This window comes from Notolepis coatsorum (assembly GCF_963971535.1).
Source record: "Notolepis coatsorum genome assembly, chromosome: 8".
NCBI classification, from domain to species: domain Eukaryota; kingdom Metazoa; phylum Chordata; class Actinopteri; order Aulopiformes; family Paralepididae; genus Notolepis; species Notolepis coatsorum.
In genome coordinates, this window is record NC_140172.1 from 30,674,910 (window position 1) to 30,690,728 (window position 15,819).

Genomic DNA, 15,819 nt, shown 5'->3' on the forward strand with positions numbered 1-15,819 from the left:
CTTGGTTGCGGCTGGCCCACATCAATTCTCACTTTGGAACCTCCATTTGAAAGGGATAACCTGTCCCTTGTGAATTCTTAATTGATATGGTAGTGGACCAGTCGACCAAAAGATTCGCGGGACGACAGAGTATTTCAAACGGAGCCTTTATTTCATCACACAGAGAAGAAGAGAACTCTCCTCCTGCAGCCCATGGGCTCAGCTCCTCGCACCACCAGTAGAAGAAGGGCAGAATATCCACATTACATGACATATTTATACAGAGGAGGAGGGGATGGGTGTATGTGTGTATATGTATCCGTGTGTGTATGTATGGGTGTGTGTGTGGTGTGTGTGTGCTAGGCTGTGTGTGTGCTTGTTTCAGAAGGGGGCCTAATGGGTTCCAGATGTAGAAGACCCTTATTCTCGAACAACACCTCCACAAATCATGGGCGCGACAGCTGGGTGGGGAGATGTGTGCGCGTGTGTACGTGAGTGTGTGTGCGCGTCAGAAGAGGAGGACGTGTGTGAGGCGCGTGATCAGGACGTACAGGGAGCCCTGTGTGTTTGTGGGTGTGTGTGGAAGGAGCCTACAGCCAGAGGTCAGCAGGTCACGCCACACGCAGGGAGGGAGAAGGCAGAGACACAGACGTTCACAGGCATATTATACATTATGGCCTTTAGATATATATAAGATATTGACATCAAATATTACTAGATCAATGAACTAAAAACCATCAGGTCCTCACCAACACCGAATCCTCACAGAACGAACCGACCATAATTGGACCCAGCAAGCAGGACGAGGGAGACCTGGCACAGCCTCTACCACCAGCCCTCACTGCTAGCACGACCGCCGCGGCCAGAACTGCCTCCTGTCCTCCGCTGACATGGAGCTCCAGGGAGCGTTTCCCAGAGACCAGGCGTCGTCATGCCCGCTGATGGGTCGTGCCCTCCGAGGAGCCCCCAGGACGAGGCGCGGCTCTCAACGCCGCAGCCCCAAGAGGAGACGGGGCTCCCGTCTCGATAGGTCCCCTTCACCGCCCTGGTGGGAGGACTACTATGCGGAGGCAACCCAGGGGGCGCGTCCTTGGGAGGACTATGCTGAACCAACTCTGGAGGAGCGTCCCTGTGTGGCCTACCACGCCGAGTCAACCCAGGAGGAGCGTCCTGGTCCTGCCGCCTCCCCCGGGCCTGCTTCCACGTCGGGTCGACCTCGGCGGCGACACGCTGGAGGCCGGTCGTCTCTTCCGCCGGCTGCGTCGGGGTCTCTGGTCCCAGCCCCAGATCCTGGGCTGTTGCCTCCATCCCCCTGCTCCGGCCCCTTGCCCCAGCCTGATCCTGTTCCCCGTTTCCCCTGCTCCGGCCCCCTCTCCGGCCCCTTGCCCCAGCCTGATCACGTCCTCCCTGGCCTTTTCCCAGAGGCTCTCCCTGTGTTCACCCACAACTTCCCTGGGTCCCGGCCCCCCGCCTTGCCCGTGGCTTCCGTTATGTCTGGAAGCCGTCCTTCGAGGGGGGGGGGGGGTACTGTCAGGATCCGTTTGCCCAGCCTGGTCCCATTCCCCCTCCAGCTGCCCAGTCTGGCCACATTCCCCCTCCAGTCCAGAGAGCCTGCCCTGCAGCCCCCTCTGGTGGAGTTTTCCTGCTACTCCCCTTACTGTTAATAGCATTCCATATGTGTATCCTCCAAATGTCTTTAATGTTTAATGTATTCTTGTCTATGTTGCCCACTCTGTTTCCCGGTCTGGTCTAGTGTGGTGTTTCTTGTATTTGTATGTATTGTTGTTATTCAGTCCTGTCATGTTATATATTGATGTCATTGTTTGTCAACCTGTGTGTCTGTCCAGGTGTGTCTTGTTAGTAATTAGTCTCCCTATATATTCTGTCCTTTCCTGTTACTCCCCTGTCGGTTCGTTATCCTATCTTGTCATATCATTGTTATCCTGCCCTCCACGTTTGTACCCTGTATATCGGGTTTTCGTATTATGTTCTGTCCCAGCCCTGCTGAGGTTTTCTTTCGTGATTTGTAGTTTAAGCCTTGTGAAAGAACAAGTAAAGCCTTTTGTCAACTACATCCCGATCCTGCCTGTCTCTCTGCCCTCGTCCTGTGATTGCTATTGGGTCCACACCAACACCGAATCCTCACACAGAGGAGGAGAAGGGAGGGGACTCTCCACCATTACATTTTTACTGACATTCTGAGCCGTTGTCAATCCGAGAGGAAGAGAGAGTGTTTTTCCATTCCATATCACTCGATGCGCTGCGTTATTCTTTCATCCCGTATGCGTGTGCATTTGTGATGTCTTGTCAAATCCGACCGCATGCTTAAATCTGTGACACTATGTGTCCTCGTTTTGCATATAGATTTAATTTTTCCATCACCTCCACTCAGGATATGAATCAAAACAGAGGTGCTCTGTATTTAAAAAGGGAACCCCCGTAAGATCCCTTCCCATCAATATGTGAGTGCCCTTTTTTTGTTTTGTTTGAGCCCCTGCCCCCTGCCCCCTGAAAACACCAGTGTATGGTCCTGGTGTCGCAGCAAGAGAGAACACATAACTGTGTGACCAATTTGTTGCAATAAATGATTAAATTCCATGATAGAGAGAGAGAGAGAGAGAGAGAGAGAGAGAGAGAGAGAGAGAGAGAGAGAGAGAGAGAGAGAGAGAGAGAGAGAGAGAGAGAGAGAGAGAGAGAGAGAGAGAGAGAGAGAGAGAGAGAGAGAGAGAGAGAGAGAGAGAGAGAGAGAGAGAGAGAAAGAGAAAGAGAAAGAGAAAGAGAAAGAGAGAGAGAGAGAGAGAGAGAGAGAGAGAGAGAGACATTACTCTCACCTCTGACATTACATGATTCACACTCATGAGTACGTTGAGTTTATGTGGTGGAAAATTGTTGCCGGATTTTCTCAGTGTGTAATTGACTGAGATATGAAAAACATCGACCTTTCCACATTTGGTGATGTTAGCACTGCTGTTCACATAGGGGACCGAAATGTAATCCTAAACAGCACGGCATGCCAGAAGTCGAACAGAAAAAGCAAAGTTGATTTGATCTATCCCACGGACAGGCGGTGCTGGATTCAGAGTTCAATTTCCAGAGGGAAATCTACTTGCTGTCTTGGAACTTGGGAGGCCTTTTTTTCTTCCATTACACATGTTACTGGAGAATGAACACACACAGAGCCTTCCCTAGACTTTTGGGGGCCTAGGCAAAACATATAATTTTTTTGATCCACTTTTTCTCCTTATTTTCTATTTTTCTCCCATCCCAATTTCGTGTATCCAATTCTCCCCTCCGCTGTCTTGAACGTTGCTCGACTATGCGCCCCACTGGTCGGTTGTAGAGAGGATAGAAGCCTTGCATCACGTGTTCCCTCCGGCACACGAGGAGGCAGCCTGTCACATCTTTTCACCTGCCAGCGTGGACTCTCATTGGCGAGGTGTAACGCATGGGAGGCTCACACTACCCTCGCCACTTCCTGTCTCTGCTGTGCAGGCGTCTCCCAACCGACCTGTAGGGGTCGCTGTCCACAACGTCCAATCCCCATCCATCGACTTCCACCCGCTTACTTTGCCAAATGAGCCAGTACGACGGCCGGCCCAAGCCGAAGGCAATGCTGAGACTGGGATTCGATACCGGAGTCTCTTGCATTGGTGACAAGCGCAATCTCCGCTACACCACCCAGCCGCCTGGGGCCTTTAACATTTTACCTTAAATCAGATCTTTGCACAGCCATTTTGACATTTGGTTGAAATTATGTTTGACTCAATGACTTTCCGAGGGGCCCTGTGATTGGCTGACTGACCTCCCTACAACTAAGAGGGCCTTGATTAACCCCTTAACTCATTGGATGCCAGACCCGATGATAGTCGGGTTAACTCGCCATCGCTTGAGCGCCAGACCCGAGTATAGTTGGGTTTTAATCGTTATTTCTTTTATTAGCGATATCCATTCATTTTCATCCATCCAACCTGATGTTATCGTTGGGAATGGGTCTGAGCTCGCAAAAGGGCAAATACCGCCGCCTATCGTCGTTGCACATCATTGGAATCCCTCTGGCTGGGGTTGTGCATCAAAAAGAAAAGTCCGGTCCAGGTTTTCCTTCTCGGGCATGCAGTATCGCTATAACACATTGACTGCATGGGGACACTCTGAGCAGGGTGGATTTAAGCATTACATCACGCGCAGGAGTGGGTTGTGAGAATTAGACCATGCCTAGGGGTGGTCGTTAGACCCCCCTAGGCATGGTCTAATTCTCACAACCCACGACTGCACGTGGTGTAATGGCTTTTATACAACTGGCGCATTCATCCAACCTTATTGCTATACAATAAACACACATTAATTAAAAATGTATTGAAAAAACCATCCGCCAGAAAAAGTAGTTCCCAAAAAAATAAAAGAGAAGTTGCCTCCATGTGGAAGCAGCTCGGAAGTGCATCCAACTGTTCTCAGTAAGACATCCAACAAACTAAGACATCCAACTGTCTCTCAACTAAGACATCCAACAAACTAAGACATCCAACTGTCTTTCAACTAGACATCCAACAAACTAAGACATCCAACTGTCTTTCAACTAGACATCCAACAAACTAACACATCCAACTTTTCTTTTCTTTTTTAACCTACTTTTTATAGAACTTCATTATTAGATGCTTCTATAGAAAGTAGGTAAAACAACAAAAACAACGTTTTCTTTGCCCTATAGGGAAAAAAATAAAGTTTTCTTTGCCCTATAGGGAAAAAAATTAAGTTGTCTTTGCCCTATATAGCGGGGGGGGGGGGGGTATTTTCCCTATAAGAGTTTTTTTTTATTTTTTTTAAACCTACTTTCTATAGAAGCAGCTGGGAGGTGCGCTGTTTTAAGTGAGCGTGGACTATTGAATTGATTGATTGCTAATTTTATTACTGTCCGCCTTGTTTCCAACTGGTTAAGTTTAGGCACTCTTTCGAAGTCGCTCTCTTTTGAAGTTGGTTAAGGTTAGAGTTTGGAATCAGGGCTGGTGGTCTATCGCCCTGCTCTAAAGACAAACTCTAACCTTAACCAACTTCGAAAGAGAGCGACTTCGAAAGAGTGCCTAAACGTAACCAGTTGGAAACAAGGCGGACAGTAATAAAATTAGCAATCAATCAATTCAATAGTCCACGCTCACTTAAAACAGCGCACCTCCCAGCTGCTTCTATAGAAAGTAGGTAAATTCTTATTTAAAAAAAAAAATTTGTTCCACAATGACTCATGACCCATCAATTACATCATCCAACATTGTTTAAGAAACTAAGACATTCGCCATGACAGAATAATTTTTCATTTAGTCTTTATGACCCTATCACCATATCCTTTCGTAATGTTTACTGTCGGCGTGTCCGCCATCTTGCTTTCATTCCTAAAACCACGAACAATGGAGTGATAGGAATGCGGTTGTGGGCGGGTCCTGGGACCAAGAGCGTGGGATTATTACAAATACCCACGTGTAAGTTGACTGTTTCAGCCAATCAGAATCGAGAAATTTGCATGCCGTTGTATAATATGTGTTTTGCATATATAACGTTGGATCAATAAACGCGATCAATATTTGGAATGGCGATCAGGAATTGGATTAATATTTTTGCAGGACATCAGATACAAGGTAAGAACATTATATATAAATTTTATCGTTGATCTGATATGTATTTCTACCCGATCTACGCTGTATCTGTGTGTGTATGTGTGGCTGTTTTCTGTTGGGTAGGAGGAGGGGGGGGGGGGCCGCGCCGGTCTAAACAACATTGCATGCGTGCACGATGATGGACAATAATGATGATCTAGCGTTGATTTCAGGAAGATTCGATAATCAGCCACATTCAGATTTTTCTTCCTGCCGGTTCGGGGTTCGAACAGGTCACAATCCCACTTCTCTAACCTTTAGGCCACATCTCTGCAATGTCCTCTCACTCCAACACATTTACATCTTTGTGATTCCAAAAGCTCATGGCTTACTGCTTGTAATATGATTTACATCTTTGTGATTCCAAAATCTCATGGCTTACTGCTTGTAATATGATTTACATCTTTGTGATTCCAAAAGCTCATGGTTTACTGCTGGCAGTGTTGGGAAAGTACACTTAGTTTCTACATGAACTAGTTCAGTTCACAGTTCACAAATTTTCATAATTACATAATTAAATTTTTTTAACTAAAGTTATGTTACGTCATAGCTTACGCTCTGCGCTCTACTGGAATATATCCTCATATCAATCTATATACTGAATAAATTCTCCCCATGCACCTATACACACCCATCCGTCTGGCCACACCCCCATCCGCTCCTCTACATAAGCAGGGGTGTAACAGCTCCTTCCTTATTTTCACCACGGCGAGTGTCTGTATACACCACTTGAGTTTAGTGTAAAATAGTTGGAAAGGAGCTATGTTGAAGAGAAGGAGCTGCGTTGACATTATATCTTTGTTTTCTCTCTCACTATTTTTCGAGGAAATACAGCGATAATGTCCTCGCCACCGGAGTGTCTAGAAGATGATGATCATTCTGACCTCCATTGGAGCTTCGTAGTAGGGGCTCGCGTCGCTGAGCAATCTCCGCCGGCATTACCTCCGGCTTTGCAGTTGGACACGTTGCTTGAGAGGCGGTCGGCTGTGTGGGGGCTGACGGCCTCTCTGGGGCGGGTGAATGCAGGCGCCAGGTGTGTTGGTTGTGGGGGGAACAACTACACCGTTTTTTCGCTGTCTCTAGCAGCATGGAGAGGGTTCTGGTTTGATGCCCACGTTAACATGAGCTCCTCATCGGGAGCTTTGTTTACCTGGGACCGTGTCCGAATCTGCGGTTCAATTCCCCGGGTCTCTGGACAAACGGATCCCCTGTGTCACCGTGCTGGCCCCGCTTTTCAAGATGAAAAACACCCGGCGCAAGGGAGGTGAGCTTGGTGTTTCATTATGAGAATATCTCCACGCTCAAGTCGGCTATAGTCCGCGAGGGACTTGTTGCCGACACCGCTGTGTCTGGTAAACACCGTTCTGAACAGGGACGTGTTGCCTTCTTTTTCTCTTCTCTCTTCGAATGAGAAGAGGGACAGACAGCGGCTGTCTGAAGTGTTGGCCTATATTGTTTTCTCACGTTGTACTATTGTTCAGTGGTAACCGTTTAACTTGCTTCTTAGCTGGGTTGAGCTACCTGTTAGCCAGTTAGCTGTTTAGCTATGACGTTAGCTGCCCGTACGTTCGCTCGGCTGGGAACGTTAGCTTGATGCTATCGGTTAGCCTAGAGTTAGCTGTTAGCTTGTGCTACACCCGTTGAACATTAGCCGTGAAAATAGCAGGCCTGGCACTCTGACTATGACATCATCTTTGACAGAAGATGTAATCTGGCCTGCACCATGACCGACTGCAGGAGGGGGGCGTCTTACCGGACCAAGGCTCCGGCCATAGCTGCTTTTTTACCCTGCCAGCAAGAGGCCTTTCGTCAACGTGGAGACCAGCCTGTGTTGCGGCCTTTCTGTCCTGCGTTCGTTGGTGCAGGTAAGGTGTCCATTGGACATTACCCCATTCTTCCTTCCTTCCCCTCCCGAATGTATTTTATTTTTTTTTATCTACTTTTTCTCCCATTTTCTATTTTTCTCCCATCCCAACTTCGTATCGTCCAATTCTACCCTTCCCTGTCTCGAACGCTGTTTGGCCATGCCTCCCACAAGCCGGCTGTAATGTGGATGAAGCCATACATTGCACGAGTCCCCTCCGGTACTCGAGGTAGCAGCCGTCGCATCTTTTCACCTGCACAGCGCGATCTTTCAGCGTCAGGGGGCTGCTCGTTGGAGGGACGCCGCCAACGTCGCTTCCTGATTCTACTGCGCAGGCGCACCAACCGACCTGTAGGAGTTGCTGTCCACAACGTCCGATCCCCACCCATCAGCTTCCCACCCCCTAATACTGCCAAATGTATTAGTATGAACGACCAGCAAAGCTGAATGCAATGCGGAGAGCTGGGCTCGAACCCAGCGTCTCCCGCATTGGTGGTGAGCGCCTTGCCCACTGCACCACCTAGCCGCCCGAATGTTTTGTTAATAACGATGTTTTTTCCAAAACGTATGTTGCTTCACTACATTTGGAGATACGACATGTGCTGTGTGTGAATTGTCTTGGTCGCTTGTATAGCTTGGGTACCGCTGGCCAAAGCTTGTGCTTTTCTCTCTACCTAGAAACAGCGTCGTTTTTTACGTGAGTAAAAATTAACTGGGTTTTTGTTTTATGATGAGAAGTTGTCTGTGTTCATGTAACGTTAGACAACGTGGCTGAGCCCACAACTGGCTGGGTTGCCCTACAATGCTGTGCATAGTGGCATGTGATCGAGGGATGAGTCCCTCTCTCAGCTTGTGATGACAATAACAGGTAGCAAGTTTTTTCACACATGAACAGGGCTGTACCTGTTCAAACAAGGTCTTCGGCTGTGCTGGCGTGCATGATGTAAAGCTTACTCTACACATTGGCGTCGTATCAGGGGTAAGGTGGTAAGGGGTGGGTTTCCCCGGTTTTCCCCTGGGCCCCCCCCCCCTCCCCTCAAACATGATTTTGTTTACAATATATTGTTTCACTATGTTTTTGGGGATACGGTGTAACCCCTCAGCTTCTGCTGGGGTTGTGCTCTTGCTTGGCCCTTGGCGCTCTCTTGGTCTGTGTTTTTTCTTCCTTTAGGAAAAGGTGTAAAAATTCAGGGGGCAGGTTCGCACATGAGCCTATGTGAAGCTGTTACCTTGACAGGTATACATGCGCTTCATGTAGCACGCTATGACTGGTGTCATGGCTCTGCTTTGTCATTGCATCGTATCAGGGGTGAGGGGTCATGAGAGGGTGAACTGGTAAACCCTCCCTCCCCTTTTTTCTGATTGGTCAGGGGGTTGGACCTCCTGTCCTTCGGGCTTCCTGTCACGTTGCTGGGTCAGCGCGTCACAGGGTAGGGAGGGGGGTTCCTGGTCCCACGCCATATTTGGGCGGTGGGTCACGGAATTCCCCCCACCATAGAGTACGTCACTGGGCGTGTTTCTATTGGTTGTGAGACTTCCGTGAGTTCTTTTCAGGCTCCATGTTGTGGACCTCTGTTATTGTCAAGATGAGTTATGCGGTGCGTGAGAACTTAAAAAAAAGTTCTGCTCTGTTGTATGTGTCTTGAGCTTGGTAGGTGATGCACTGCAGTAGAGACAATTTGTTCTTCTGCTCTGCTCCCTACTAGTAGTGTATATTGGGTCAGAGCCTCCTCCTCAGGGAGTTTCAGAGCCTCCTCCTCAGGGAATTTCAGAGCCTCCTCTGTGAGTTTCAGAACCTCCCTCTCAGCGAGGGAGCCTCCTCAAGAGTTTCAGAGCCTCCTCCTCAGAGAGTCTTAGTCCAATTGTTACATGAATCTTTTTGGACACGTAGCTCAATGTTGCATATATCTTTTCAATTATTACTTACGTGGGCAGTCTCTCTCTGGGGGTTCCCTGTCTCCTCTCTTTTATAGGGCAGGGTTGACAGGGGTGTTTTCCCTCGGGCGCGTCATATGGGACCCATATCTGTGTCTTGGCCGGCTTCCTGCCGCTCTCCTAGGCGGCTTGGAGGGAACGTTATCTGGGTTCTTGTTAGAATTACCATTGATATGTTTTGGGTCTCGACGTGTACATAGTGCTGGCCCTGGGTGCTTCTGTGTGGAACCACGCATGGGCTTGCGCGCCTTGGTTGCTCATCATTGAAACAGCGTTTTTATGGGGCAACTAGGATGGAGTTTTGTCTCTTCCGAGCGCCAGTGTACTAGGTTAGTCTCGATGAATTCTCGTTCATCTCTGGGGGGAGATAACGGAATAGATCAAAGCATTGGTGGAGGGGTCTCACGCTTTTGGGGTGGGCCACCGGGCGCGGCTTGGTGGCGCCCTCTGTGATGTTTTAGATCAACACGCGTACCTACCCCCCTCCTGGGACTGGCAGCGTGATTAGGACACGGGACTGCTTCTGGTCGCGCCGGACCAGGTCAGTTAACCCGTTGTCTGCCGGGGCGCAGATCTGCTGTTCTGGTACCCTGAGGGACTTGTGCTTTTTCGGGCGAAAAATGCCGGGTCGGCCCGGGCGTTGCAGGGTTTGATGTTATGGAGGTGTTCGTGGTTATGTCACTGCGTGTTATCCTTCACTGTTGCTTGGTCCATATTGTGTTGTACCTTGTGCTGTGCTAAAGGAGCCTGGTCCTTCTCCATTCTTTTTTTGCCCCTCTCTTCTCCTGCTTGGCGGGGCTGGGAGGGGGCTGTCGAGGTGGTTCTTCTACCCCTCTGGCATCCCTGTGTACGTCCCGGTCCACCGGGCCCAGGTCCGAACTCGTTCTCGTCGACCTCTATGCCTGGGTTAACCCCTTCTTGAGAACTGAAACACTTGTACTGCTGTATAGCCGGTGTATACCCACAGTTGTGTTTTGGAGTTTTTTCTTGGGGGGGTTATAGGAACAACCGCCTCCTGTTAGGTGGTGGTTGGTTTCCAGGCGTGTTGGTAGCGGAGTCGACTCTCGGGTTAGGCCGGGCTTGACCCCGTCTACCTGCGAGTGTGCCCCTTTCATGACGTCTGCCAATCGTGTCTACCTTCTCTGCCTCGGCCCCTCTAGAGGGTCGGGGTTTTTTGTGGAGGCTGCGACATGGTGCACAGCATACCGTACGCCCCTTCCGCCGGGGTCCTGTTTTCAGCAGACCCCTTTGGCGCCTGTCTAGTCCGCAGTGCTCCAGGCTCAGGTCGAGTCTTTTTGACCTGTTACCTGGATTGAGGGATCAACCTCTTTGGGGGTTGTCTCCCCGGTGCGCTGCCTGGTCCCGCTGTGGGTGTAGCCTCTTGAGTGCTTCGGGCGGCATGCTGTAGGGGGGAAGGGCCTGCTCTTGGATGGGCCCTGTCCGATACGCTGGCGATGTGGGGGGTGGTGTCACTAGTGACCGCCTGGTGGGGTCTCGATGCTGCGGCATCGTTGGCCTCACCAGGCCCCCTTTTCCAGGGGGTCCCTTCCTGGGGCTGGGTCCTCCTTTGCGCTCCGCTGCTACGGCCTTGCCACAGGGTTGGGTTTTTGCCCTTGACCCCGTGATATTAGGGGTTGTAACGGGGGTTTTGATTCTTCCCGTTCGTTCCCTAGTGGCATGTGGGTTGCGCGTTTGTGTAGTCGTGGGTTCTTCTGTGGGAAGGTAAGTCCCACGGTCTGCTCACCCTGTGCGTTTGAGTTGCTAAACCCCTCTTCGCACAGTCGGATCCGATTCCCTCCCGTCCTCCACTAGGGGGGTCCGGGGGTTCGGGTCCTCCCCGGTTCTGATGGTTGTGGGGTGCCTCAGTGGGTACATTTGTCGAGCTTCCGCACTGCTCAGCTCCTGTGTTCCAGTAGAGCGCAGAGCGTAAGCTATGACGTAACATAACATACGGTTATCTATATAACCATAGTTATGTGAGTAATAGCGAGAGCGCTCTGCGCTGGACTCACTGAGGACCCTGTGGTCTTCGCCTTGGTGGTGAAAAACTTGGGAAGGAGCTGTTACTATGGCCACACCCCTGCTTATGTAGAGGAGCGGATGGGGGTGTGGCCAGACGGATGGGTGTGTATAGGTGCATGTGGAGAATTTATTCAGTATATAGACTGATATGAGGATATATTCCAGTAGAGCGCAGAGCGCTCGCTATTACTCACATAACTATGGTTATATAGATAACCGTATGTTTACTTTTGGTAAGAGGTAAAATCAACCCTCTTATGCATCTCTCTAAAACAGTTAATTAGATTAGCCATCCATGTTGTTGTGGTTGACACATGCAGTTATTTGTTTTGTTGCTATGTTACATGCATGTTAGCCCATGTGGTGGCTAGATGGTAGAGATGCAATTATGGTTGCTATGAGTGAAACATGTTACTGTAGCCAATACCCTATCTATCCTCTTTGTGTTGCATACTTTTTGAATGTATTTTTATGATATTTGCTAATTAGTATTTTCTTACTGTACCTGCAGCATTCCTGAAAAGGATCACTGCTGCCTAGGTGAACGTTTTCGCCTAAAGGTACATGCCTAAGTAAATGGAAGATTGCTCCACTTCTGCAAGGTCAATTAGCATGTTCTTGGTATCTAGGAACATCTAGGGACCTGGGGGTATGTATTTCCAGTGTCAGAAATATTGTGTCTGTTACTAGGCTGAGTAAATTGTAATGAAGAAAAGGAGAATATGAATTATGATTTATCTGCGGGGCACGAGAAAATGCTCACTGAGCTCATTCACCACCTTATTGAGATCATGTGTAAAAAAAATCTAAGCAAATGAACCGCGGGAAGATGATTAAACAGAAGGATTTGTAGATACAGTAATTAATGATAATCGATTTTAATTATAAATTCATATTTGACCTTGAACTTGACCTTGACCTTATTATGGCCAAATCATACATCTATGGATAGGGAAATTGCTCCTCTTTCCAATGGCAGGGTTGAATCTGGATTTACTAATTTCCTTGCGGTTTTTACGATAATTAGCATTTTCCGATACATTCGTATTTCCGATAAATCGTATAAAACATCGGTAAAAATGAAAATATACACTTTGACTACTGTTTTTGATAGGGTTATGGTCTTTACTCTTGGCTACACATTTTTTCTTTTTTTAAACATTAACCTCTTAACATCCAAGGGCCCACATGTGGACGATTATTTGCCGACCTCTAGTGGCTTGGGTGTGCATTTCTTTTAATACAATATCTAGATGGAATTAAAGCCCTATTTGTTGCCTGTCGATTGCCCTTTCAGGTGACAAAATCCGTTCAGCGTTTCTCGAGTTACATGCCGATATGTGAGGCGTGCCCCAAAGTACGCAAAAGTACACATTACCACCCCGACTCCCGGGGCTCTAGCTCCGTCAATTATTTGGCGATCTCGAAGATCTTTGCACAGGGTTGTAGCCAATGATACCCCATGATATGATAATTGGGGATCTAATACTATTGATCGATTTATGATAAAGAAAAGCAGGGTCCCCCTATAGGGGGACCTTAAGGCTTAACAGGTTAACACCTGTCAGATCATTGGTTTGAGTTGTTAAAGACACACTTGTGTTTTACTCCTGCAAGGTGACAAGAGAGATTGAATAAAGAGAGACTGGACGGCAATCAACTGTCAACATGCCTGTTCTTAAACCAACCCCAATCCATAAATAACAACAATAACAAAATAACAACAATAACAACTGGTTAGGGTGGGACATTTAAGTTAAAGGAGGGGTCAGGAGATGCCACCCAGGGCTGCACATACCATATCATAGTTACATCCATGACCTACGTTGAAGAAGTGAATGTCATCCATTATCATATAACTCCTGTGAAGCGTTAGAATCAGCAGACAATACAGGTGGAAGCGTTGTTCCCACCTTTGCATCTGCTGGAGGGGACATTTAAGGGGGGAATTACGCTAAGCAAGTGTTGAACGGGTTGAATGAATGAATGACTTTATTTGACAATATAAAAAATAAACATGTGACAGAAAAGCACAGTCAGGATATACTGCCAACGATGAAACACAAAAAAGCTCAGAGCTTATTTCCATTGTGGTCCTTGTGGGGGGGTAGGGGAGTGTGATGCTTATACATGCATCATACAAAACATGACATCACAACACATCACATATACCATTTAACATTTATATACATAACAGACTCATACAACATGCAAGGTGCCTTAAGCTAAGTGTCTAGGTTAAGTATAGTCCCTTTTGAGCCATGTCTTCAGGCTGGACTTGAATCTAACGGCATTGTCTACGATTTTCAGGTCACTGGGCAGACTGTTCCAATAGATAGCTGCTGAATACAGAAATGACTCCTTCCCCATACAGCTTCTGAATCTGACTGGCACAAAGTCAGTTGAGCTACGCCTAGTTGGGTATGCATGGGTGTCCCTGATTCGGTTAAAGGTGGGAGAGGTATACCTGAGTGTTTTGCGGACCATGTCCTCATCAGTGATGCCGTAGTAGGTGAGGGTCTCGCTCCAGACGGGGTTCAGCGTGTTGCGCAGGGTCTTGGTTCGAAGCTTATTGGCCTGAGAGAGAAGATGGAAGAAGAAGACATTAGCTCTCAAATAGACCTGCACACACTGATACATTCACACAGAGTATCCCGGTTATTGGCCATATTTCTGGTTAAGGTCTTATTTGGGTTCAGCTGTTTAGTTGCACATTTGGTACCCTGCACCGGAGTATCTCTGTTTCCAATAAAACATGCAGTACAGTATGTCGTTTTGGGAGAGTCAGAGAAGTGGAAAAAGTCTCTATGGGACACGTGTCAAACTCAAGGCCCACGGGCCGGCCTAGCATCTTCAATCGCCCCCCCCCCCCCCCCCCCCCCCCCCCCTGAATTCATTTTGGCCCGCTGACTATCCTAGGCACAATAACTTTCAAGCACACCTCTGACTCACTGCACGGTAAGAAGTCTCAATGTTTCAAGCAAACGCACAGAGCGTTATCTGTACCAACATCTTGTTTTTATTGAATACAAATGCAACAACCCTGTTTCCGTGGACCATTGGATGAAGACCCAATATTTAGCCTTCAGACAGTTGTACACTTTTAGTATTTTCTTTTTCTTTTTCTTTACTTTCGCTTTTTAAAAGCTTGTCAGTCATCCGTTTTCACTCGACTCAAGCGGTGGTGTTATTCAGTTGCATCCAGTTTTTGAATTATAAGTGAAAGTTATGGTAGAAAGAGATGGTGAGGTGAGAGACCAGTTTAACCTAGAATTGCTAATCTTACAAACTAGAGAATAATTTATTGAATCATAATACGTTGTGGCAGATATCATCCCCCGTCCCATGGCTATGTGGAGGAAGGGAGATTAAACTGATTTGACATCAGTTTAAAACCCATTGTGCGCTGTAGAATTGTCAAAGAGTAAGTGCTTTTGCCCCTTTTCATTTGTAACTTCATCCTTCATCTTTCAATATCTTATTTAACATTACTGTATGATATAAGTGTGTATTAAAATACGGAGCCGTTAATGCGTATGAATGTCTGTGTCGGTCAAGCTATATTCACGTAACTTACATATTCAAATGATTCCTGTAATTCCTGTACAGTAACTATTCAACTAATAATATTAAGTTATTATTAGGTCATCCTGGGACCACTCACGCGTGATGCCAACAGCCTCAACTATCCGCAACATCAGAGCGCATCAGGTGCAGACCTCTTCTGTCTGGTGTCTATTAAGTACATTTATAATGCAATTTGGCTTTTAACTGAAGCCTGGCGCATAACTAGACATGTTTAGCAAAACATTAAATATCTTTGCAACAGTTAGTGATAAGGACTCGCCTTATTTTGTTTCGGAATCGCGATATTGTGATCTCAAGGTCTCAACATTGACATTGTATCTCTTGAGAAATAAGCGGACAACGGAAAAAAACGTCACTCGCCACCTAAAGAAAACAAAAGCGTGTATTAACACTTTGGGTGCCGGGACACGTCTTCTCACGTCTTTGCTGGCTATGCTAAAGTTGCCGGGGGACGCTGTACAGCGTCCTTATATCAATATTTCAAAAATCTGCGATCGGATTCATAATGTCCCTCCGCTGGCCTGAGATCCACCAGCAGGACCCACTGAGCTCTCTGGCGGTTCAGGAGCGCCATCTGGTGGCCGATCGGCGCAACCGCTTAACAGGAAGCGCAGTAGAGGTTTTGCTAGACGTCCGTATTGCTTCCGGCCACCCGGTACATGTCCCGTGACTCTAGCTCGTCACACTACATAGCGATCGATTGCCAATAACTCGATAAACAACATGATTTGGACGTATATACCATTATACAAGCTGGAGATGGACCGGGTAATAATATATCCCATAATG

General features: G+C 47.6%; 1 protein-coding gene across 1 annotated transcript in view; it reads right to left on the bottom strand.

Moving 5' to 3' along the window:
- The window catches only part of doc2b (double C2-like domains, beta), a gene marked incomplete at both ends in the record, with an annotated part of 242,205 nt that overhangs the window by 99,989 nt on the left and 126,397 nt on the right, over positions 1 to 15,819 (bottom strand). The window contains one exon of the mRNA XM_084320364.1: positions 13,910 to 14,019. Coding sequence (XP_084176490.1) covers positions 13,910 to 14,019 — 110 coding nt within the window. The remainder of the gene's footprint in view (positions 1 to 13,909; positions 14,020 to 15,819) is intronic.